General features: G+C 40.5%; 1 protein-coding gene across 1 annotated transcript in view; it reads right to left on the bottom strand.

Annotated features, from left to right (window-relative positions):
* The window catches only part of SNX9 (sorting nexin 9), a 170,626-nt gene that overhangs the window by 26,330 nt on the left and 118,330 nt on the right, over positions 1 to 25,966 (bottom strand). The window contains exons 3-9 of the mRNA XM_007451357.1: positions 25,903 to 25,966; positions 22,656 to 22,730; positions 21,305 to 21,430; positions 12,159 to 12,233; positions 5,698 to 5,863; positions 3,719 to 3,869; positions 213 to 297 (exon numbers count right to left, since the gene is read on the bottom strand). Of these exons, the coding sequence (XP_007451419.1) occupies positions 213 to 297; positions 3,719 to 3,869; positions 5,698 to 5,863; positions 12,159 to 12,233; positions 21,305 to 21,430; positions 22,656 to 22,730; positions 25,903 to 25,966 (742 nt within the window). The remainder of the gene's footprint in view (positions 1 to 212; positions 298 to 3,718; positions 3,870 to 5,697; positions 5,864 to 12,158; positions 12,234 to 21,304; positions 21,431 to 22,655; positions 22,731 to 25,902) is intronic.

Genomic DNA, 25,966 nt, shown 5'->3' with positions numbered 1-25,966 from the left:
TTATTTTCAGTACACTTAAAATACTAATACACACTGTCAGTTACTTACTTCGAGCATTAAACGTGTTTACAAATACTTTCCAAAAAAAACCCAAAAAACTTTCCAAATGACTAATAACCCTCTTAGCTTTAAGGTATTATAAAAGAGCTCAATCAGAAACAAAGCAAAAAAAAAAAAAAAAAAAAAAAAAAAAAAAAAAAGAACAAACTTACAATGATAGGAATTTTCTCTTTGGGTTTTGCTAGTTGCTTGGCCAACAAATACTGTTCCATTCCAGGTTTTGCAAATCCAGGAAATCTAATCATGAGGATAAATGCTTGTGAGTCTTATGCTTTTCCTTCTAAGAATTCTACAGCTCTCATCCACGTTTACTTAATACGACAGTCTGAACTCATTCTGTCTTCCAGATGTACTAGAACTAGGAAACTACGGTAAATGAAACCTAATGTAATCAGATCGTTCAATGGCCAATTAGTCATTTAATTAAGCTTTATCTGGTAAGAGGACAGTTTGACTCCAGAAGGTGTGGCACTTATGGGCACTCTATTTGCTTGATCTGAGACACTCTATCACCACATGAAGAGTGAAGGGCAGACTAGAAAATGTCCCCCAGGTACAGAGGTAGAAAGTACTGAGCACATCAATTTGAGATGACCACATGGGGGGAAGGCCACATGCTGGCATTTTTATATTCAAATTAAAGCTGCCTTTCAACATTCTCCCTCGGGAGGCCACAATTATCCCAAAGAAACCGCCACTGTTCATAAGTACTTGTGCCATTTTCTTTGGGAACTGCCTTCGGAACCAGTTTATGAGACACACACACAAAAAAGTCTCCTTAGTAGAGAGACTCTAAACATAATAAACTTGGCTATTTCCAGAAATCAAATGTACATCCGAAGCGAAGTTCTAAAACTGAAGAAAAGCTGGAATAAATGCGTGGCCATCCAAAGCGCTACTTGTAAAGAAGACAAGATTAATCTGGGTTTTAGAATTTTTTTTTTTTTTTAATAAATGGGGAAAAATTCCTCAGAAAGCAAAATACCTAAAATAGGAAAAGAAATCTTATTTCTACAAAAACCAGCTGTCTTAATTCTGATTTCATTCCTATACCAAGTTAAAGGCCAATGTGATGCTCTCAGGGGCTCATATCTTTTCCTTCATTCTGGACTGACCTCCCTCCATTCTCTTTTCCCTGGACCTGCTTCAAAACACAGCTCATACAACAGAGTACAAGAGGTGTCTAGGAGCTCGATGGCCTTGGGTTTGAATTTCAAGTCCAACACTTAATAGCTATGTGACTTTTAGAGTGTGCCTTCTTATGTGAAGAATGGGACCAATACGACCTACCTTTAAGGTGGTACGGGAATTAAATGAAAAGATTTAAATAAGGAGTTATCTATATAAATCTAAAGGCCCTAGTATGTACTCAGAAATTAAAATGATTTCTAATGACGCCATCAGCTCTTTGGAAATACCCGTTACAGCCTCAGGTGCAGCTTCCTCTGTGCTGCTTCAGTGTTCTGAGCACACTGCTGCTCTTCAGCTTATCGCGCTGCAACTGCCATCATCCATCTGCACATCACAGCAGACTAGAAGTACCTTAGAGAAAGCATTTGTATTTCCAGGACCTAGAGGAATTATGGGAATATACTAAATGCTTAACGAATTAATGGGCTAACCTGGAACACTTTTATTAAAAAACCTACACTTTTGCTAGAAAACGCTGATGGAGAAATTGGGGCATTACACACAGCAACAATTCCTTGACTAGACTGTAAGCTTCTGAGTGCAGAGAGCACATGTCATGTTTCTTTTGGTATCTCAGTGACCACAGCAAAACTCTAGAGCTGACTATGCACGCATTTAATACTTACTGAACAGCAGCGCAATTGATTAATTCTTTCAGTATTATCAAGATGTATTCTTGTAATGCTCAAGTATACTTAAATGTCTGATCTCTGTTTCTAGCATAAGGTTTAGGCTCCATGACTGGATTATAGCTGTCATATAAAATGGATTAACCGCTGAAAAGTGTTAATATTAAAAAAATTTTTACAACTGTTATAAGTAATTCATTTATACATTAGTCTAGTTAAATAAAAATATGTAGGGTTTAAACGGCTCCCAGCACCACAGAAAGCGAGGGATGCCTCAAAGGTGCAGGTGCATATTAGGACTCCTTCAATTTGGTTTCAACCTAGACTGAAATTTTAGAGCAGACAGAATTCTTAATTAAAGCCAATCCTTCACTTTAGAGATGAAGAAAGTTGAGTTTGAAACAGGTCATCCAACTTCCCCATGATCATACAGCAAGCCAGAGGGCAAGCATGGAGCAGTGGAAACCACAGGAAAGTGGAGTCAGAGGCCTGGCACGAGCCAGAACCTCACGAACTAGCTACGAAAACTCAAAAATTCAGCTAGCCATATTTGTCTCACAGGTCCTGCTTCCTCATTTTCAAAATGGGGCTGAGGGATACCTTATATTAAAATGGGTTTTAAATATACTTTGTATTTAGGTTTAAAGAACAACTGAGGGTAAGGTACGTTACTACAGAACATACTGAGAACTGCAAATCTCACTTTAAGAAATAGGATACAGTCAATAATGACTGATTGTACTATGCATGCAACTGAATGAAAATACACAATGGAAGAAACTGGACAGAAATGCAGAAGTGTGAGCTAAAAGATAACTCATTTAATTACCAGATGGTATTTAAATACAAAGGAGAACTTGCAGGGCTCATTAAACTTATACACATGTACATCGAGACCTAGAAACGTGGTATCTAGATATATATCAAACATGTTTACAATTTTTTTTCAGACATAGATTAACATTCCTTGATATCTGCTTGGAATCATGAACTTGGAACACTGAGAAAAAGTATGAGTACTTTTAGAAAAACTATTTTAAATATAACTGCTGTAAGCAGGGTACTTGAAGATAAATCATATGGAAGTCACAAACTACATCTCCTTCAAGCTACACTGGTGTAAACTACAGACGCACCCAGAACTCTCTACTAGGGAATTCCATGGGGCTGTGTCCACAGTCACCCCTTCCCACATGCTTTCCTGCTAAGCACTGTTTCTACAAGGACCGTTCGAAACATATTTTAAAAAAAATATAAGAATAATCTAAGTGAAAACAAAGTCCTAAACGCATTAAACATAGTAGTTGAGAGTGTGCTCAGGAAGCTGAGGGACTGGATTGGAATCCCGACTAGATCACTTACCACCTGTGTGAACTTGGGCAGTTACTTAACCTCTCTGGGCTTCATTTTCCCAGAGAAAACAGAGATTATATGTACCACAAAAGGGATATGAGGGTCGCATGAGAGAATACACACAAACTGCTTTGCACAAAGCCTGGCACATGGTAAAAGATCAATAAACAGTAAAACGTTTAAAAGGAAGCTATCATGATTATTTTTAGCTTTCCTGTGACATCAGCAATAAAAACCTTAATGTGTCATGAGTTAATAAAGGTAAAAAACAGTATTTAGCAGATCATTAAATGGAACTTATATTTCACTTTAAAATGAAAAAAATTTTTTTAAAAAGAAGCTTCCAAGCTAAGAGCCAAATAAAAAATAAACATGATCAAATCGAACCCCAAGCTTTGTAGATCACTGAAAAGAGAAAAAGCCTCTTTGTATCTTGTATCTGTTTCTACAGAGAGTTCACGTTGCCCCAGCTCCCTTACACCTACTTGTTAAGCGGCAGCTTCATGGAGGAGCTGCCGGCACGGCTGTTTCCTCGCTGGGCACCGCCTGCTTCCGCTGACTCTGAATCCTTGAAGTAGGGAGAAGACGACTTGGGCTCATCCCAGTCTTCATCCCAGTCATCATCGTCACCAGTTGCTGGAGGTGGGCACAGAAAATCGTCAGTAAAGAAAGACAAAAGAAAGACGGGATGACTTAATCTTCTCGGGGGGGGGGCGGTCAGGATTATAATAAAGATGTGAAGAATATAGGCTCTATAGTCAGACAGTTTGGGGGCTTGACGATTCGGCCTTTTAGCACAAAAGACAAGTTAGAAACAACTTCAAGAGGGCTGTTAGTCCAAGTAACTTCAGATAAATGCCAACTATAAAAACACTCTGTGGTATATAGGGAAGGCGTTCTAGAGGCCTATACGTTGATAAATCTAGCTTTATAAACTTGTAACTAAGCAGATCAAATACCCTTTAAGCCAAGAGACTGGGGAGGACAAAAGGGTGATAAGAGTTTTAAAAAGGAATTGTTGGGCTTCCCTGGTGGCGCAGTGGTTGAGGGTCCGCCTGCCGATGCAGGGGACGCAGGTTCGTGCCCCGGTCCGGGAAGATCCCACATGCCGCGGAGCGGCTGGGCCCGTGAGCCACGGCCGCTGAGCCTGCGCGTCCGGAGCCTGTGCTCCGCAGTGGGAGAGGCCACAGCAGTGAGAGGCCCGCGTACCGCAAAAAAAAAAAAAAAAGGAATTGTTTAACACTACTAATAATAAAGGTGAGAGAAGGACAAGGGGGTGGAGGAGAAAGAGAAAGAAACGAGAGATAAGTAGTAACTGACCAGCAATGAGGAGCCTAACATTCTAACAACAATCTCTGCGTCAGATGAGGTGCTGCCAGCTTTCCTCCCTCCCTCCTTTCTTCTTCCACTGTTCTGTGCCTCTGTCTCCCACCTCTGATGGCCTGAGGAGTCCCTTTAGCATTAGGCAGGAAATTGCCCTGGTATCTCCGCCCTAAGAGTGCCACCACGAGAAGCCCAGAGACAAATGCCAAAACGAAAAAAAGAAGAGAATAGAAAGTATTAGAAGGATCTGAGCCAAGAGTCCTGGAGCCACTCCAGGTTACTACAGAAGCAGATGTCAGCAGTCTAGTCTCAACGTTTCTACCCAGTCCACGACTCCTGGTCCTGCAGCAGCCCAGCTCCTGTCCATGAGTGGGAGCTGGAAACCAGCACCTGTGCCCTTTATGGCTCCTGCATGCAAGTCTCCTGCTGTTTAGCACATTCAGTTCTTGGCAAAATCTGCTCATAAGAGATCATTAAAAAATAATGGGTGGATCTCTTAATTTCAGAACAGACATAAATCGCCTTTCTTAATTCCTGAATTGTTTCTCCTTTTAGAAATTCCTCTTTTGCCTCAGTATTTCCATTAAGAACCTGGGAGTCAAACAAGTAGTTAAGGAAAAGACAGAACAGCTACGTTAGAGGTCACAGACCACGTGACCATAAACCACTGAATGTGGCGATGAACCATATCCAATCCGTGTGCACATTTTTTGGGCCCAAATGTGTGTTAGTAGCTAAGATTTTAAAGTGGGAAGATGAGATGAAAATCGAGATTTCTAGTCTCTGTGGAACTGTGGTGGTCCAGGAACACTAGCTCAGTTCTCCTGCAACGGCATCAACCCACCGGCTGGAGCAGAGCTGCCCACCTCCGTCTTCTGCAGCCCCGCCCCACGGGGTTGCGCTGTTGTTCTGCTTTATGAACCTGGCCCCTGCAAGCGTTTGCATTTGTGACTCCTTGACAGGTAACTGAGAGTGGACTAAAGACCATAATTAAAAACTACCTATATTTTGACCCAGAAAAATAAGTTTGCTATTAGTGAATAAGAGCACCTGAGAACAGTTCCTTTGATTAAATCTATTTTAACTCCGATGCCCTTTAAGGGTGGGTGGGCTCCATCACCAGCAGAGCCCTCTTCCTCACCTGGTCCCTGGTAGGCCTGGGGATGACCAAAGGCAGTGTCCCAGTTGTTGGAGGTGTTTCTTTGGGCTGCAGTCCCCTCGGGCTTGGCTCCCCAGCCATCCGAGCTTTCCCAGTTTCCAGATTTGGAAGCATTCCAGGCTGACCAGGGGTCATTGCCACTGCTGACCTGAGGGGTAAAAAAGGAGAGAGTATTCGTGACTTCTAGAAAGCATTACTCAATTCAGTAGGAATCACATAACAATTGAATTGGGGTGCTGAAAAAACTGATAGAAATTTAAAACAATTTAAAATTTAAATAATAAAATTTTAGAAACATGTAGGAAAGCACAAAAGACAGGATCAGCCGAATTTTATTGTTAACAGTTTGCCATATTTGCTTAGGAACTTTACAACAATAACAAAGAAACTCCCTTTCTTTTTCCTTCCCCGAAGTAACTACTTTTCTGAACCTGTTCTCATTCCTGTGCATGTTCTTATACGTCCACCGCGTATGTAATGGAATATGTAATGTATTCATAAATAACAAACGCTTTATATTTTTCAAACTGACCTGAACAACACTGTACTGTATGTAACTCTTTGCAAGCTGTCTTTTTCTTTCACTTAACATTAAGTTTTTGAGATTATACTTGCTGGTAAGAATATGTTTTATTCACTTTAACTGCTTGATGGTAATCAGTTGTATTTTTAACTGTTTTAATTTTTATTTGAAAAGGTAATATGTTCCCAGCAAGAAAAAAATTCAAATAGTATAAAAAGATATGAAATTTAAAAAATATTCCTACCACCTTAAAATGCCAGTCATTCTCTCAGAGATAATGACTCCTAACAAATTCCTTGTATATACTTAAACATGCCATGCAGAGAGAGCCTTTTTGCTTTTAAACATATTATGCGAGCCCAAATTATACTTTCTGCTCTGCACTTTTCTTTTTTCTATTGAATAGCCCAAAACATTCTCCTAGGTACAGCAGCACATGGATGACATCATTCTTTTACATGACTCCCCAGAATTCCACTGCATTTATTTCCCATCATCTAAACAGCATATGCTGAAGCTCATTTATCTTGTTTGCCGTATTTTGCTACTGTGAATAATGCTGCAATGCACATCCTTGTACATCTTTCCTCACATGTCCAATAGATGTATGTGAAATTCCCAGAAGAAAAATTGCTGGGTTAATACAAGTGTGCACTTAGAACGGATAGATTCTGTCAAACTGCTTTCCAAGGAGATTGTACAGTCACATTCCTACACTCCTTCTGCACGCCAAGGGGTGGTGTCTTGCAAAAAATGGGGCTACCCTACTCCAAAACGATTTTTAAAATATTTTCTCCCATTATTCCTTAGCATAATTTTATAGTTTAATTATTAATATTATAAAAAAAATTTTGGAATGGACAATACATGGCACCCAACATCAAGGAGTACTGCGGTAAGAGTACCTGTAACCCACCTCTCACCCCTGGCTCACCCAGCCCTGAGGCAACCAGTTATTTTTTGATTTTTGTTTCCTTAATTTTTAAATTTTAAATCTTCAACCTATATGGAATTTACTTCAGTATACGAAATAATATAGGAATTCAGCTTAATTGTTTCCTGTAGTGATTCTGTTGTCCTGACATCACTTAATGAACAATCCATTTTCCTCCACTGATCTGAAATTCACCTTTATCGTATACTGGACTTGGGCCTATTTCTGGACTCTATTCTATCCTAGTAATCTATTCATACTAGTACCCAGCTACTTTGGAGTCCACTAGACAGAATACCGTTAGTACTTTACCATAACATCTTTTATTGGTTGATTTTTACACGTGAACTTTAGCATCAGCTTCATGTTTTAAAACTAAAACAACCTTTAGTTTTAGCATTAGCATGTCAAATTTAAAAAATGTGCTGATTTTCATTTGAATCACCTTAAATTTACAGATAAACTCAGGGAAAACAAATAGTGCTTTTAAAATAATTTCAATACTGAATGTATTTATTCAAGAACATGGAATAGCAAATTTTTCTCTTTACTCAAGTCTTCCTTCTCACATAAAAATTTGGGGGTTAGTTACAGTGAGAGAGAGAGAGAGAGAGAGAGAGAGAGAGAGAGAGAGAGAGAGAGAGAGAGAGAGAGAGGTTGAGATTTGTAAGAAAATTACCCAAACGGCCTCATACACCTCTCTAATGTTTTAGAATGCTATCATGGTTGGTCTTTTTTTCACTCTTCATCAATTGACATACAGGGTGGATAACTGCCTGCCACCTACCAGAAGCATCAAAAACAGTATATGTTTTACAAAAGGAACTATGATTTCATTCTTACATCTCTATACCTTCAAGAAAAATTAATGAAGTTACTAGTGATTCTGCCTGAAGTCAAATATTAATAGCAGAAAGACATTCATCCTTATGACTGAATTTCTCGAACATACGGCTGACGAGGAGTTACTCTCAAGCCACTCCAGTGCAGACTGGAAATGAAGGCTGCCGTGCTGAGGGCCTGACAATCATGCTTCATTTAAGAGAAACCATTCCTTCCATAGTTTTCTTTAAGTAGGGGTGTTTTATTCAGCAATATATACTCTGTGCTCTCCAAACTAAACTATGAGGTTTTGTTTTTAGAATTAAAAACTTCAAAAGGTATAGAAATTTTGGATAGTAAGATGACAGTAAGTACAGGCATTCATTGTCTAGCATTTCTATAAACTACTGAGGAAAAGGAACAGAAGGGTTATAACTAGAACAACAGGATGAGTAAAAGTTCAGCACTGCCATGACAGTAAGATCGTGTTAGCAAACTGTCAAAGAAGGTTTTCATCAATATTGAGGAAGAAATGGGATATGAAATTCATCACCAAGTAACCTTAAAAAATTAAAACTTATTAGGACAGAAACACATAACATGATAGTTTTTTGAAAAACTACTTTGTTTATACATTGTTTACAATAATTGCTATCTTATTTGGTTACATGTACGATCTTAGCTCTCTACCTGGGTTATGAAATCCTTGTTGGCAAATCTAATAACTTTGCTTCTCTCTGTTTTTTTTTCCCTGGAACATTCCTTCTACCTTGTTTCCACTTGACTCCTACTGATAAATCTTTCAAAACCTGACCAACTGGCAATCTCTCCAGCTTCTATCACTGACTTTTTACTCACTCTCTCTCTCTCAGGTGACCTCCAGGGTCCCTCCTCTAATATCAGTAACTAACAACCGGCTCACAAAGCCTTCATGGTCTGCTTCTCTCTGAACCCACCCTTCCTGCACTTTGGCCTCTGGCTCCTTTGCTTTCAACTCCCAATAACCCTTCTGTCCCTTAACTGCAGGCATCTGGTAACACAATAGTCCACGCCTCTTCTCTACTTTCTTCCAGCTTTCCTTCAATGTCTTCATCCTTTTCTTTCCCCTCCTTTCAGGGCACCAAACCCCTCCCGATTCTATCAACCACTTTAATTAAAAACCGTTCATTAGACCTCACTGACCACAGAATAGATTCCAGACTCCTTAGGCCGTCAATTAAGATCCTAACTTTTCCTTCCGTGACATTGCCTGTCCTCACTACTTGCCACTAACCCTCACTCTGTGCTTCAGCCCGCAGTTTCCCAGGCCTTCCTGTGTCCTTGCCTTTGCTCAGGCTCTGCTCTCCATCTGCATGCAAAGGCTTCTACCTCACCTTCCTAGATTCTGGCCCAGTCCCACCCCACGGAGGGCGCTGGCCTCCGCCTGCTGGCTGACATTCAGTCACACCCTTCCACTTTCTCCCGAAGTTAGCCTTCCGTTAGAGTTGTTGGCGTATCGGTTAGTCATTCCCAGTAGCAAGTCACGGGCAAACATCTCCCCTAAAAGATTCTCAACGTGCCTTACATAAAATGGCGAGGACTCAAATTTTTTATTTTTCTTAAAGTGGCTCTAACTGTGATCCTCTTGGTCATTTGTATGAAGTAGGTATTATTCTAATAATAATAGATCATTATATCTATTATTCTTTAGATATGCACCTAACCTTCATAACATTACTATTATTTCACAAAGAGGGAAATCAGATTTTCCTCATGTATACTGACTTGAGTCTCTTCTAGGAAAATAACCGGCTGTGGACGACCACAGAATAAGCGATTTTCAGCACTACCATGCTCTTAAAATAACAATGCCTTCCCAGTTATGAAAGCTTATCAGTACACTGTAGAAAAGCTGGAAGGTACTGACAGGTACAGATGGACAGAGGGACGGACATATGTGTGATAAAGAACAGTAACATGTTAATGGTAAAATCTAGGAGGCGTGTATATGATTATTCGCTATGAAGTTCACTTAACTTTCCTATGCTTTAAGTTTCAGCAAATGTTGGAAAATCCAACAAACAAAACTTGCACATACAAACATCGTCTTCTGAACTCCATGAGGATGCATGCAAGGGACAAGAGAAGGTCTGTGCCCATCAGGCTCACCAGTGATTTCTTGTTGCCTATGAACATGGGGCCTACACGTTATGTGTTTAGTAAATTACTTGCTAAATTAAACCACTCACAAACACTCACATGTTTGTCTGGATCTCTATTATGAATGGATTTTCACCTGCCTTGCACTGGAACTGGCTGATTATGTCTGACTCGCCCCCTAACTCCCACTCTAACTAAATTAAATGTTCCCTAATGGCAGAAACAACGTAGTCAACACATTTGCTGATTTAGCACTCTAAATTTTTTTTTTTTACATCTTTATTGGAGTGTAATTGCTTTACAATGTTGCGTTAAGTTTGTGCTGTATAACGAAGTGAATCAGCCATATGCATACACATGTCCCCATATCCCCTCCCTCTTGCGTTTCCCTCCCACTTTCCCTATCCCAACCCTCTAGGTGGTCACAAAGCACCGAGCTGATCTTCCTGCGCTATGCGGCTGCTTCCCACTAGCCATCCATTTTACATTTGGTAGCGTATGTGTCAATGCTACTCTCTCACTTCGCCCCAGCTTCCCCTCCCCCCACCGTGTCCTCAAGTCCATTCTCCACGTCTGGCACTCTAAATTTAAAAGCTATCCTAACCTCGTAAGACAAAACAAAGAAATACATTTACACTGTCTTTACATCAAGAGAACATCTAAATGCATCCGCTGAAAGGAGCCAGTAGAGCAGAAAGACAGAGAACGGAGTCTGAGTGGCCATGGAGGGGTGGGGAGCGAAGGGTACTCCTGAGATAATCGGAGCAAAGCTGTGCATCTTACAAATACATAATATGGGGTAAAAGGGGGCAAGGATAAGAACATTGGTCCACTGGTTGAATTTTAAATACCTCATGAAACTGTAGAAATCTGACTGACGTAAACTTCTCATGGGTGCAACGGTTAAGAGCTGAAGCTCTAGAGGCTGTCTATCTGGGTTTGAATCCCAGCTTTACCACTTACTAGCTGTGTGAACTTGGGCAATGTACTCCATCTCTCTTAGTTTCCACTCTTATAGAATGGATATAACATCATAAACTTCCTCATAAGACTTCTGTAGGAATTCAATGACATAATGCATATAAAGCACCTAACAATATCTGGCACACGGTATGCATTCAGTAGTGGTTATCTTACTACATGGGGGCTCATCTAGAGTATACAGAAAAGAATGAAGATTGGTAATCTTTGAGTAAATCCCCATTAGTTTATGCTTTAGAGGAAAAGATCAGTTATATTTCCAAATGGCTTCAATGACAGATCACATTAATAGAGAAACTTTTATTAATTAAATAAGGGATTATAGGCACTTAGGATACTTTCTATTTTAGCCAAAGATCTGTTTCCTTCAGATACATAAGAGAAAGAGGAAGAAGACAGAACTGGTTTGCCATAAAGTTCCAAAGCAACTCATAATTCTTGGGGGTCTTGGCACATTTTCTGTGTGCTAAATGCTGAGATCTTGCTTTTCTTCAAAGCCTAACCCCTACTGCAACAAACTGAGCTACACAATGATTTGGTTTAATGATCCTTCGGCCTCTGACTTCTTTGCCGTCAATTCCAAGAACCCCTTTTGTCCCTCACCTGCAGGCATTTGGTCGCACGATAATGCACTATGTTCCTCCGCTAAGGTTTCAAATTCTGAGGGACCTCTCCTATCCTCTTCTCCCAGCCCTCCCTCCTCTCTCCTTTCTACTGAGCAATGTCATCATTCTCTCCCTTCCCCACCTTTTACGGTACCAAAGCCATCCAGACTCTGTAAACTCCGTGATTAAAAATCCTTCATTAGACCTTGCTGTCCATGGAATAAATCCATCAATCGAGTCTCATCAAAAGTCTCCAAAGTATAAATCCCAAGTGCCCTTCCAACTCCTATATGTCCCACATTCTGTGTTGCCATGCCCCCAAGAAGAGCTTTAGTAAGATACTTTAGCTGAAACAATCACCTCACTTGGGAAAAAAAAAAGGATTACTTCTAGGGGTTTTAAATGTTTATTTCCTCTTTCATTCAAGTTTGAATTTTACCTTATTTATGGAAGGAGAAGGAGGTGGTGATTGGCTGAGACTTTCAATACGACCAATCTGAGCCAAAACATCCACCTTAAAATGAAAGAAGATGCTCGGTAAACAAAGGGGAAAAACAGAGTATACCAAAGCTAACAGCAGCAGATGCATAGCAGGGCTAAGTTCACCAGAAAGTTCCAGCATGCCACTCGTGCACCAAGATTACATGCAAAAAGCAAAGCCCCTACTGTACAGTGGTGGTTTGTCTTCCGTGCATTAGTATATATTCTAAAGACTCTTGCTGTCATAACACAGTATCACTGAAATACTAAAAATAATTATAAGCAGCACAGAAGGACTGGAACAAATATCATGCAAGTCATACAGCCAACGAAAAAAAACTCCAGAGGAAAAACATAGCCAAGCTTTTAAAAATGTTAGAATGTTGAACCAGGGCCTTCAAAGCCACCAGACATGTGAGATGAGCAAAGCTTCCTGGAACCACAGAGCCACGGAGAACGTACCAGGACCGGCTAAGAGCACAGAACAGCCTGCGAGGTCGTGAACTCTGTGTGCTCCTGAGCTGACTGGCTTGGTGTGCAGTGTCAACATGCGAACAGATAACTGATACACCCTGTGGAGCTAGGCAATGGCCAAATCAGCATCGCTATTAGGAGGACAACCTTGGAGCCCAATTTCCAGGCTTCGAATCCCAGCTCCACGACTATCTAGTAGGGAAGTCATTACTATTAACGTTTATATAGTGTTACGAGAATGCACTTTTCATATACAACTTTCTTGTGAAGAAAGTTGTACCATTCGTAGATGTAAATAAACTTGTTTCTGGAAATCCACTAGTAATACACAAAGAAGATAATCAAGATGGAGTAACTGGGATCCAGTTTACATTTCCACTTAAAACTAAAAAAGACAAAATATATGAAACTGTCTTCAAATCATTAGACGTCAGGCAATCAAGGACCTGACTTCTGCCTAGAGAGACTTTCCAGGCCATGGATCAGGGACGGGGAACCCATGCAAAGACCACTGGTCTCTGTGAATTAAGAAGACAGAGCTGGGAGTCTGGAGCAGAGTACTGAGAAGCAAAAAGCTGCACAGAGACCTCCGGAGATAAGTAGGGGACGGGACGGGACCCCAGGCCTTAGGCTGAGTACTGATCAGCATATGCACGTGAGGGAGCTGCCATATGAAAGGTTAAGTATCAACCCCTTAGTACGGTGGTTCTCACCAGCCAGAATGGAAAACCTCATGATTCATAAGGGTGACAGCAGGTACAGCACTGAAAAGGCTTTTGCCTCAACAGAGAGGCAAAAATATCCCTAGACTGAGCATTGCTCTGGTCCCACTCTAAAAAGCTTAAACTGAAAGAATTAAACTGTTTCTACGTAACTTTCTTTTAAAGAAAAACAAAACAAAACAAAACAGTAGTCTGCAACTGCTGACCACAAAATAATAGGTCTGGTTTTGTTATATTTTGCTACTTTGTTGTTACTTTGCTTCTTATAGGACATCCTTGGGCCACCAAGATGAGTAAGAATCAAACTCTTACTTCTGACAATAGGCATCAATGAAAATGCAGTAAGACCTGGGCAAGGGCCTGTTTGGAAACAACAGTTAGATCGACTTGATTCACTGGTTTCCCAGTATGTTCTGCTGGTTTCAGGTGAAATAAGTTCTTCTGGTTTCCCAGTTCTTCAAGACATGGTCTAAGAACTTTCACTGCACACATCATGAGACAACACTGGGAGAGGCTGGGGGCAGATGCAGAGATGGGCAACAGATGCCTTTATTTCTCTCTGTGCCCACTTGAACAAGTTCAGACTTCAAGGGTGATCTAGGTCTGAGAATTAACGAGAAAGATAACTTATATTTCATCAAGGTTGCTTTCTGTTTGGCGTTCTACCAAACCAGCCAACAAGAGTACAAAGAATATATAAAGGTTCAAAAGATACTGATGAGTAGGCAGAGCTCCCGCTGCCCACCTGGTTCCTTACAGAGGATGCCCAAAGTTCAATACAGGTCAACACGGACCATTCGGTTTGACAAGTCTACCAGGTAAGAAGAGTCGCTAATCGTGGGCTCACTATCTTGCGTATTATCATCTCGGGGGAAAGGCTCTGGAAGCATCATTCGAGGGCCCACCTTATTACCACACAAGGAAATCCTCAGTCACATACATCTACACCCTATCGGTTATGTTGCTATGGCCAATTACACTGCCATTCCCTAATATATACGCTTGGAAGGAAAGAAGGAGGGAAGGAACTTCCAGAGTAAGACTTTGGCCAGGGATATACAACAAAAATGAATGGAAGGTTACTGGTTTTGTGAAAGCTGAGGTTATTATGTTTTTGTTTGTTTGTTTATTGAACCTCATCTACATGACTGAGGCAAAACTGTCTTTATCTGACATTTCTCATTCATGAAATGTTTAATAACCATGTGCCAATTGTGTTAGGAAGTAGGACTAGAAAGCAAATAATGGGATTCCTCTATAAACCGAGAACATTTCAATCAGTTTCTAACAAAGGTTTCTCGTTCTCAAAAAGGCCCACAGAAGGTATAAAATTGTCTTATGTGAAAAGCCTAATTATTTCAGCTCAAAATACAGACAGAATTTGTAAAATTTCCTATTTTGTTATTTATAGATCTTTTGCTAAAAGCACATCATCTAATTCTACAGATGAACCTCTACTGATTTCAAAAAAACCCTTATAGAAATATAAAACTTGTACATTCTTTAAAAAACAAGGCTAGATCACAACAACAGATTAAATCAATTTGTAGGCAGTCACATCAATACTACTGACTGGAAATTACTTTCCAAAAAGCTTAAATGACTTAACAGATCCTTTATTAATTCACATTCTGAACCCACAGATGACAATTCCAGGTATTTATTTTTTAAATAGAGAAAACTAGAAGAATAAGATTTGCCTTAAAAAATGGAAAATATTTGTACTAGCTTTGAGAATTTACTTATTTTTTTAGCACAAAGTTTTAAAATAGGTAGCTTTATGTGCCAAACAGGATGATGCTATGAGTAGCAGAAGACAATTTGATAATCTGTCTAATAAAGGTCCACGTGAAATGGGCTTTTATAGACATTCTTCTGATGATGGGTTGGGCGTATAACAATGCTGACTGGCCCTTCACGAGGGCAGTTATAAGGTAAAAACAAAACAAACCCTCTGCTTTTGTCATTTGTTTCCTGTTAGATAAAGCCAAATAGCAACAAAACATCCTAAAAAATAAATTTCGCCAGTGTATTTTTGAATGGGTCCCAGATGCACAAAGCTGTCTTATGTAAGGCAAGGGTCTGGGATCAGGAAAGCATGGAAGGTTAACATCACCAGCCTAATTCAGTTTTGAAGAAAAATGTCAACAAATCCTGTATACAGATGTGCACAACCCTCCTTACAAAGCCCTGTAACTGAGTAAAAGGGATTCCTGTGTGGCTGGGAGAGGGGGTGGGGAAATGGAGAGAACCTTTGCAACAGGGGTTTTGTAAAGAGAAAGTCTCAGTAAGCAATTATGAGAAGTCCACAGCATTACAGACCTTATTTGAGATAATGAAATAATAAGCCTTTGTGAAGGTTTCTTTTGCTGATTTATTTTTAAATGGACTACAAAATGGCCTAAAAATGGACTTTTTTTTGAGAAATGTGAAAGCAAAATGTAGTTCCAACATAAAATTACTATTTCCTTCCTCATTCCTTAATAAATAAAAGTTCCTTCATAACAAATACCATCACACTGAAAATCTCTACATAATCAAAAAGATGTTATGTCCCTAAATACCCACTTAACTTTGAGCATTTGTTTAATATCCAAACTGTTAAAAATAATTAAACCCCTAATAAGTACCACGTATTGTTCTAAACACTTCAGAACTTTTTTCCATTTACTCTTTCCAACAATTCTGTGAGGTCTTACAGATGAGGAAACTGAGGCACACAGAAGCTAAGAAGCTCACCATGAGTCACACAGCAAGTATGAGATCTGGGAATAAAATCTAGGCAAGGTCTGGGATTAAAACCGAGCGTTTTCCTGCCCTTACACATCTAAAGGATGCAGGACACCCCTATCAATAACTATGGCTCGCAAAGGCACTCAGGGTTTTAAAGTGGAATGAAAAAGAGAGCACAGAAAAAAAGCAACCTTTCAGAGAAACAGAAATGGGAAAGTCAGGAAGAGAAACTAGATTTGTGGGGAAATAATGAGTGATTCTGTTCATGCAGAGTCTGAGATACAGAGGAGACAGGCAGATAGCGATGCTGAACAAGAGGCTGGAGACTGAGCAAACTGAAGAGAAAATTCAACACTGGAGAGAGATTTCTAAGGGAATCTTCTGCACGGTTAGAGAGGGTAGAAGAAGGAGACAGGTTGGAACAAAAAAGGGTAAAAGTGGATTGAGACTGTTCCATGGAGAGGGGAGAGGTGAAAAAAGAAGGAAATATTTCTTAAATGTCTTCCGTGAGTCTGACACCGCTTTATACCAGTGGCCTGGTCCTCCGATAGTTCAGGAAGCAGCCACGACTCTTACGAAGTGGAGCCAGACTGTCAACCCAGCTCTAACACCAAACGTTACACCAGGCTTCCCACCGCCACCAACCCACATGGAGAGGGGGAAGGATGGGATGAGAAACCGTGAAACAGAAGAACAGAGATATAGCCGAGGGCAACTGGGATACAGTGTGATAAAGAAAGCAACGAGAATTTTAACAAAAGGAAAAGCAGTTTATTCCAAGTATGTACACCTTTCTAGTTTAAAAAGGATAGAAAAATAAATCCCTCAAATCAAAAACCTTCAGATAAAACATCTAGGTTTATACAACTTTCAATTAATGTTTAAGCCCCATTGTTCTTTTAAAGGTACAAACAAAAACTTCCCATTAATTTCTCAAAAGTAAGTTCTGCAAAGAGGCAGTAATCTAAGAGTCTTTAAAAAGATCTATACTGAGAAACTTTTTATAATCAATGATATAATTTAAACACTAATAGCTGGGAGAAAACCCAAATGAGGACAGCTATTAACACATGTTTGGTAATAATGTCTGAGATTCATTTCCACCAGCGGGTTAATTCATTCTAGCGGCACAGCTACTAACAGGAAATGCTCCTGAAACTGTAAAATATCAGATAAATGACTAATAATGAAACCAGTAATGACCACTAAAAACCATTCTTCTTTTCTAAAGGTACTGCAATAGCTGTCCTCATCCAACTTAAAATCTGTAACAGAAAAAGAAAACAAGAACCTGACTCATTTCTTGGATATCCTTCAATAATTTTTCTACACAATTTGCATCTGTGGTGTGTATATATTTAAACACAATAAAGATAACATTACACACAGTGATCTGCCTTTTTAAAAGCCCATTCATCCATATCTGTATATCTGAAGCTACCCTTATTCTTCTAAAGCAGCCCTGTTTCCCATGGTGTTGCTGTCCTGTAGTCTATCTGACCAGCCCCTACTGATGAGGCACACATTCTAGGCTTTGCTGTTACAACAGTGCTGCAGGAAACCTCTTCTCCTGCCCAGATGGCTGTGTTCTGAGAGTAGAGCTGTAAGATCAACTCAGAGTGCTGGGTCAAAGAGTAGATGCACCTCAAATATTAATATATATTATCAACCTGTCCTCCAAAAAGCTTCATCGATTTATCCTTTACCAGCTTCATACCAGAATGCCTATTTGAACACGCCTTTCTTCACACTAGGAGTTAAAACATTTTAATTCTCTGCTAATTTGCTAATTTCAAAATGAGCATTTCCCTATGTCTATTGGCTCTTTGTATTTCTTTTCCAATGAAAAATCTGTTCATATCCTTTGCCCATTTCTTCTGAGTTGTTTACCTTTTTCCTACAGATTTACAAGAGTTCTTTGTATATTAAGAGAATTAGCTGACATCTCTGGCATGTTAGAAATTGTTTTCCTAGTTGAATATTACTTAAAAAAATTTTTTTTATTTATTTATTTTTGGCTGTGTTGGGTCTTCGTTGCTGCACGCGGGCTTTCTCTAGTTGCGGCGAGCGGGGGCTACTCTTCGTTGCAGTGTACGGGCTTCTCATTGCGGTGGCTTCTCGTTGCAGAGCACAGGCTATAGGCGTGCGGGCTTCAGTAGTTGTGGCACGCGGGCTCAGTAGTTGTGGCTTGCGGGCTCTAGAGTGCAGGCTCAGTAGTTGTGGCGCACAGGCTTAGTTGCTCCGCGGCATGTGGGATCTTCCTGGACCAGGGCCCGAACCCGTGTCCCCTGCACTGGCAGGAGGATTCTTAACCACTGCGCCACCAGGGAAGCCCCTTACTTTTCGAATTAAATATATCAATTCTTTCCTTAATGGCTGCTAGAAATTGTGCTGTGCTTAGAAAGACCTTCTATATTCCAAAGTTAATGAAAAAAAATGTTACCTATATTTTTTCCAAGTACTTAAAAAAATAAAACAGCTCTATCATTTTTCAAATTAAATTGTTCCAACACATTTAAAGAATAATGCATTATATTCCTTTGACATTTACAGTTCTAGTCTACACCTCAGCCAAGTGGCTGGACTGTGTTTTACAGGTAAAGGGTTCCCTTACATACTAGAAAGGAAAGAAGAAGATCATAATGGGGGTTGGGATGATGCATCAACATTATCTACCTCTACACCAGTCACTGCACTTACCTCTGTGATTGCTCAGTAAGAAGCTAGAACCAGAAGGTACCCCAAGCAACCTGAAATTAGGAGTTTTAAGAAAAAGAAAAGGAAGTGCTATTTTACATCTTAAGTTATAAATAAATGTATGAACTAATTACTGTGAAATGCAGTATAGCTCAAAAATACAAAGTCAGTGAAGACTCAGACAAATTAAAAAGTAACAGGCTCAAAATAAGTTATTCAAGAACATCTGCAGATGGATGTAAACTTTCAGAGAGATCTCTCTAAAAAGATACGGTTTAAAAGATACAACAGTCAGAAAGTTGGATAACCAGTAGCTGAATGTGAGGCTTTAACCTGCCTGTGCAGGAAGAAGGCCAAATTGAAACCAAGTGGTGCTGAGGAGGCTCAAGGGATACTGATGAGAGAGTGTGCACAGTGTACCGAGCTGAAGGGGGGCCCTGCCTGCCTGATGGCAGAGAGGAGAGGCCTGGCTCCTCTGACACACTTATCTCCAAATAAAACTGTCCTCTGGGAACTAACACAACGCCAGACTAACTAGAAAGGCCCAAGAGGTGTAACCCTGGAACAAAAATAGTATTTTCTTACTGACATTCAGAAAATGAAATAACGGGCAAACCTGACAGCCACATTTTTTTAAAGCTGCCAATTAATAATGGTATTTATAAAACGTACCACAGTTTTGGCCCATTTAAGTTGTTCTCACATCCTGGATAACTGAGAGCATAGACGGCTGCTGAAAATATTTTTATTCAAATGCTTTAATTAATTCATTATGGTCATGCTTTCTGTATTTTGTTACTCCTTGTTTTGGTTCATTTTTTTTCTTTGCTTTCAAAGGATCTGATTAGGTTTAACGTCAGATTGGATTGGTAAAACCTAACCTTAAAAAAAAGTCGGTTATACTTTCTTCAAAATAACCTGGAAGAAAAAAATTACACTTATGCTGATCAGTTTATATTGTTACATTTAAATACTGAGGAGTCTTCTTCATAACATAAAATTTGAGCCTGATTTTGAATTTGTGTTTATGAGCTAAAGTACTCCAGTCTACCTTGAGATATTAGAAACAGGACACCGAATTAAAATAAGATGAATGTTCCCATCTTTTGTTTCCTTCACTTATTCTATGATCATCTCATTATAATTCCCCTTTATTGAAATGTCATTTTTACTTAACGCAAACCCTTTCACTGATGTTTTTGTAAAACTCAGTGATTCTCAGCTGGATTGACTTTGCCCATTTGGCAACAACCGGAGACAATTTTGGTGACTGGAACCGGGGTTGGGGCAGCGGTGGGGGGAGGTGGGGAGAGCCGTGAGTGCAGGCCAGAGACACAGCTAGTCATCACAGGGAGGAAGCATCAGGCCCCAAACGTTAACAGCTCCCAGGCTAAGAATCCCTGGTAAAACGTCAAGTAAGGGTTAACTACTATTTCTTCACACTTTATCATAATGGGGGTTGGGATGATGCATCAACATTATCTACCTCTACACCAGTCACTGGCCAATATTCTTAGGTATTACAGATTAACAAAATATAGGAGAATGCTCAACGCTGGTGATAACCTCGCCTCTGAATTTTAAATATCTGAGCCAGACAATGTGTAATTTAGGATGTCCACAAAAGCTATTTAAAAATGTATAAAATCTGCAGTTAACATATGGTAACAGTACTTTGAAAAGCTCTCTTAAAAGGTTAAGATTTAAATATACTGTAAGCAAATAATCATAAGTGATATGATTATTAGGCTTTACCTAATTTAAAGCCTTTTATGTAGTTAAAAATGTCAAGAAGTAACATCTCCTAAAGCCCATTCATTTCTAAAGATGTAGGAGGCAATAACGCTTCCATATCCATCTTCTCAATTTTCTTACTGACACTGGCTCTGGATAATCATTGAGCAATAACTGAACCAGGCAGAGTCACCTAAACTGGTCAAATTCCTTAAAATTACTGTGAACTTGCAGCATAGTTTTCTCAAATTATCCCACTCTTCTAAGTTTTCTAGAAGCAGTACCATAACGGTACCAACTGCTGGATCTACAGCCACTTTTACATGCACTGCATCTGCAAGAGGGGGCTCGAGCTGAGAATGCAAGGAATGTGCCAAGGTCACAGAAATCACGTCCTGTTCCAGCCAGACCTTTGACCCTGACCGCTGCGCCTCAGCAGAGGACCCTTTTCCTTCCTTGCCCTCAAGTGAGAGGATATTCGCAATTTATGGGGTCTGTATTCATACCATGCCAGACTTTTACAAGCAACTCTCAACAAACACCCCGCCTTCTAGTTAATCATCAACTCTAAAAACAGTCTTTGTTAAAACCCAGCAAGAAATGCCACACAAATAACACGTAAACAGCTACTTTGTTTACGCTTTCAGGGAATGGCAAGAGCTATAATGCAGCACAAGCTTTCACAAACGGGCTTTGCTCTCAGTAAAGCCAGTCGCATCCAGCAGGATGATGGAGTAAGATTTACCTGGTTGTTACTGCTGGCAGCTGAGGAACTGGCTTGAGCTGTACTTGCTGAGAGGGAATCGAGGAAGGCTTGGTCAGCCACTGAATTTCCACAAGAAAACTGATCTTTTCCATCACTGGGCAAAATCTGAACATTAGAAAGAACCACAGTTATCTTCATAGATCAGAATTATTTCAGAGTTAGAGCCCCTGAGGGCAAGCAGGAACTGTCAACTAATATGGAAAAGGGATTTCTATTCTTAAAGGGTAAGCAAGCCCAAGAAGATGCCATGATTCCTTTCCGTCAGTATATGCAGAATTCTAGAAATGCAACTAATGCCAGTAGCAACTTAAATTCTCCCATTTTCCTCATTCTTGTTAATTTTTAGGATCCTGAATGCACAGTGCACAGAGATCAAACACGACATAAACATGACACATGTGGACTGGGTTCAGGGGCCTGTGGACCCTCTGAAACTGTCTGGAAAAGGTGGGGTGTCTGAGATTTCATCAGATTCTCCAGAGTGTTCAAAACTCCCCCCGCCAGCTCTCAGTCAGGAGCAACAGACAGCCTTCCCATTCTGTAGGCAGTGCCCAGCACACATCCTCCCAGGGCACTGTTTCTCTCTACTGGAGGGGAGCGCAAGGCAACTTTGTTCTTGATCTCACTCCAACTTTACTCACAGGGCACCAGACAGCCTTAGTTTCTTTCTATCACCCAGGATGAGAGGCAAGCTCACCATGTACCCAGGATTAAGCTCAGTGACCTATGGACAACCAGCAGGGGGTGCCAGGAGGCTGACTCAGAGAGAGTTTGTCAGCTGAGTGGGTGGGTCCCAGGCAGGGAGGGCTCATTCAGGGGCTGTGCACTATCCTTGGCATCTATCACAACAGAGCTTAAACCAGGCAACAGCTCACAGCAGCCCATCCAAGACCCTTCGTCCTTGGGAATGGGAGAAGGAACTGAGAGAGATGTCCTAAATTAGCACAGGGAGAAGAAAGCTACTTTCAAACAGTCTGCTATTTAAACTTTGTGAGTCAATTCTACAGTAAACAGTATTGTAGGCAGCAGCTACTACACAACATTAGCAAAGGGAAAAACAGGGACTTTTATTCAGAATAATTAAAAGTTGCTATCCTTGGAAGGAACTTAATCTAAATATTTGGAGTCACTCTTTGGAGCCTAAGTCTATAGGTAATATTTCTTCTTGGTTCTACTTCAATGTATTTTCTACATTTTATATAATCAGCATGTATTACTCTTACAATGGAAGTTTTTCATTATCTTCCAGTCCTGTCCTTTAAGTTGATAATTCATAAAAAGATATATGACAACGACCAGATTTAATTAATAAATGACAGCAAGTTCTTACCTCAACGTAGTCTGTGGGAACAAGCCCTCGTTCTCCTTTGCTGTTTCTTCCTTCCAGCCATCCTCCACCAACATCCTCAAAAAGGTTAAAAAAAAAAAAAAAAAAGATTATAGTTGGAATTTCCTGCAGTTTTTTTTCTTTTTTTTTTTGGCGGTACGTGGGCCTCTCACTGTTGCGGCCTCTCCCGTTGCAGAGCACAGGCTCCGGACGCGTAGGCTCAGCGGCCATGGCTCACGGGCCCAGATGCTCCGTGGCACGTGAGATCCTCCCAGACCGGGGCACGAACCCGTGTCCCCTGCATTGGCAGGCAGACCCTCAACCACTGTGCCACCAGGGAAGCCCTCCTGCAGATATTTTGCTCTGGGAATTGTTATACATAAAAAAGTAGGGACTTCCCTGGTGGCGCAGTGGTTAGGAATCCGCCTGCCAATGCAGGGGACATGGGTTCGAGCCCTGGCCCGGGGGGATCCCACATGCCGCAGAGCAACTAGGCCCATGCGCCACAGCTACTGAGCCTGTGCCACAGAGCCCGCGTGCCACAACTACTGAAGCCCATGCGACTGGAGCCCGTGCTCCACAACAAGAGAGGCCAGCACAATGAGAAGCCTGCACGCCCCAGTGAGGAGTGGCCCCCGCTCGCTGCAACTAGAGGGGGCCCACATGCAGCAACAAAGACCCAACGCAGCCAAAAATAAATAAATAAATTTATTTTTAAAAAAGTAATTAACATTAACCTTTTCATTCCTGCAGAGCTAACGTCGTTCAAATTTTTAAATTCTTAAGCCTTCTCTTTACATCAGAAAATGATATAATCTAAAAAGAAAACTCAAACTTGAACAACCGATCAAAGATTGAAAAACAGTCTATTAATAGAATGCCATCATTTTGCAGTTCCTTTCTATTTACTGGTCTGTGGTAGGTCACAGAAATGGTTTGCAGCTCTGACTGTCAAGAGGTAGAATGCAAAGGGGTAGAGGTAGAATGCACACCCCTACTTCTAGAATCTGGGCTGTCCTTTGTGACCTCTTTGGCCAACAGAATGAGGTGGAGATAATATGGGGTGAGTTCAGAGGTGGCCTCGAGAAGCTCTGTACACTTCAGCTCACTCTTCTTTCCAAAAGAGCTACTATGAGGATAAATTTGAGTTGCCAGATGATGACAGAGACAAGGCCCAGTCTCCCCGTTGCCCCACCCAAAGCCAGCTAACCCCCAGCAGGAGAAATGCCAGACAGATGAGGCCATGTTGGAGTACTCTGCCCCAGCCCTGCACTGGGTGACTGCAGACCCACGGGCGAGCCCAGGTAAGGAGAACCACCCGCTGACTTGTGGATTCCCGAGCAACAACAATCGATTATTTGTTTAAGCCACTAAGCTTTGGGATTGCCTGTTGTTTAGGAAAACTAACTGGTCCATACTCCCTTAGCTCTCCTGGATAAGTAATATTAATAAACTAAATATCAATAATAACATACTCTATAACAGGATTCCCAGTTTTCAACGTTACTTCAGCAAAATCCTATTTCTTCCTCTTAAAATAGTAAGGGTTATCTTAAATTCATAAATCATACCCTAATTAGTTAGTACCTACCTGAATCTAGGTAACACATTCTTTTTTTTTTTTTTTAACATCTTTATTGGGGTATAATTGCTTTACAATGGTAGATAACACATTCTTTTTAAAAGTCGTTTTAAGCCACAACTTTGTCCATTTCTTGACTACAACGGCAACTTAAATACTATTTTACCAAGAAATAAAGAATGCTTCTTCATTAAAAAAAAAAAAATCAATAGTAGATAAAAGAGTCTTTAATCTCTTCTATGATTAAAATTAGAACCTATTTACTTATATATACCTGGCATATTATATATAACTACATATACTTTTTCTAACCAGTAATTTTTTTTTTTAAATCTAAAACATACAAAATAGGTCTAAAAAAATACTATCAACATTAAGAAACCGCAATCCTCTTGGTCATTCCTTGTTCTCCTTCCTTGGTCTCTGTGCTGCCATAGTCCCCACTCCCTCCCACCTGGTGGGACAGGTGCATCCCTTCCTTCCTCTTCCAGAGTCTCCTTGGCCTTCCTGGTACCTTTCTTCACATGCTTGCTCAAAGACGTCCAGGGAGCTGGCCTATCTCCAGCCCTCAGCTCTAGCTCTGCAATTCTCTTTCTAAACTGATGCAAAGCTATAGGGCAGGGTTGATTATTTGTTAGGCTTTAAACTCAACATTTAAAAAATAAGCTCTTCTTCCTGACTTACGTACTTTAATAAATTCATTTGCACCATTCTCTTAGGTGTGAAGGCCAAAAACCTCAGGGGGATCCTTGACTATTTCTCACCAATAGTATCTAATCAGGCACCAAGTCCTCCTGGTCTGACTCTCCAGAGCCTCCTGCATCCATCTTCTTTCTACTCCTATTGCTACTACCCAAGGTCATGATCCTAGGCTCCAGCCACACCAATTCATTCAATACACCTCTGCTAGATTAATTTCCTTGAAGTGCAGGTCTCATCATGTCACCTCCCTACAACAATATCGACAATAAAACCAAGCAAAACCCTTAAATGAATCCACTGCTTCCCAAATGAAATCCAAGGCTGTAGCCTGGCTTCAGGTCCTGTCTGGTTTGGCTCTAAGATCCTGTTTTCTCAGCCCGTCTCCTACTGGCGTATATATACCTGTACTCCTGGGACACTTGTTTACTTGCAGTGTCCCCTGCAGAGAAGAAAAAGCAGGGCTTAGAGGCCAGCGGATGTGGTTTTGAATCCCGGTTTTGCCACTAACAAGCAGAAGGGTCTTGGGCAAGTTACTTAACCTCTCTAAGGCTCGTTACCCTCATTTGTAAAAAGAGATTAAAAATACCTACCTCACACAGTTCACAGAGAAAATACATCAAAAAATATATGCATAGTACTTAGCCAAACACTTGGCTCACAGGCCATGAATAAATGGTAGCTGAGGCTGCTAAACAACACTGGTCACTTTCTGATCTCTATACCTGTGTCCAGCTGGGATCTGTCCCGGATGTCGCTCCAGTTCTGCCTGATGGAGCCCCATCCAGCTATTTTTAGGGGGTCTTAATTGTTCTCAGTGTTTATATAATAGATTATTACTTCAATATCAATACTTCACAAGCAACAGGAAAGAAATTCATGTGGGTCTGAATGATCAACCCTGTTAAAAAAATAAAATCTTAAAAATAAGTCCTTAAGGGACCAATTTAAACCTAACAGTTCTCTTACCGGATTTGTAATTGTGATGATTTCTCCTTCATTAACTGTCAGTTCATTATTTCCAGGTTCAGCA

This window comes from Lipotes vexillifer, unplaced genomic scaffold, assembly GCF_000442215.2.
Source record: "Lipotes vexillifer unplaced genomic scaffold, Lipotes_vexillifer_v1.1 scaffold935, whole genome shotgun sequence".
In the NCBI taxonomy this organism is placed as follows: domain Eukaryota; kingdom Metazoa; phylum Chordata; class Mammalia; order Artiodactyla; family Lipotidae; genus Lipotes; species Lipotes vexillifer.
The sequence above is the reverse complement of the archived record's forward strand: the minus strand, read 5'-3'. Positions and strand labels throughout refer to the sequence as shown.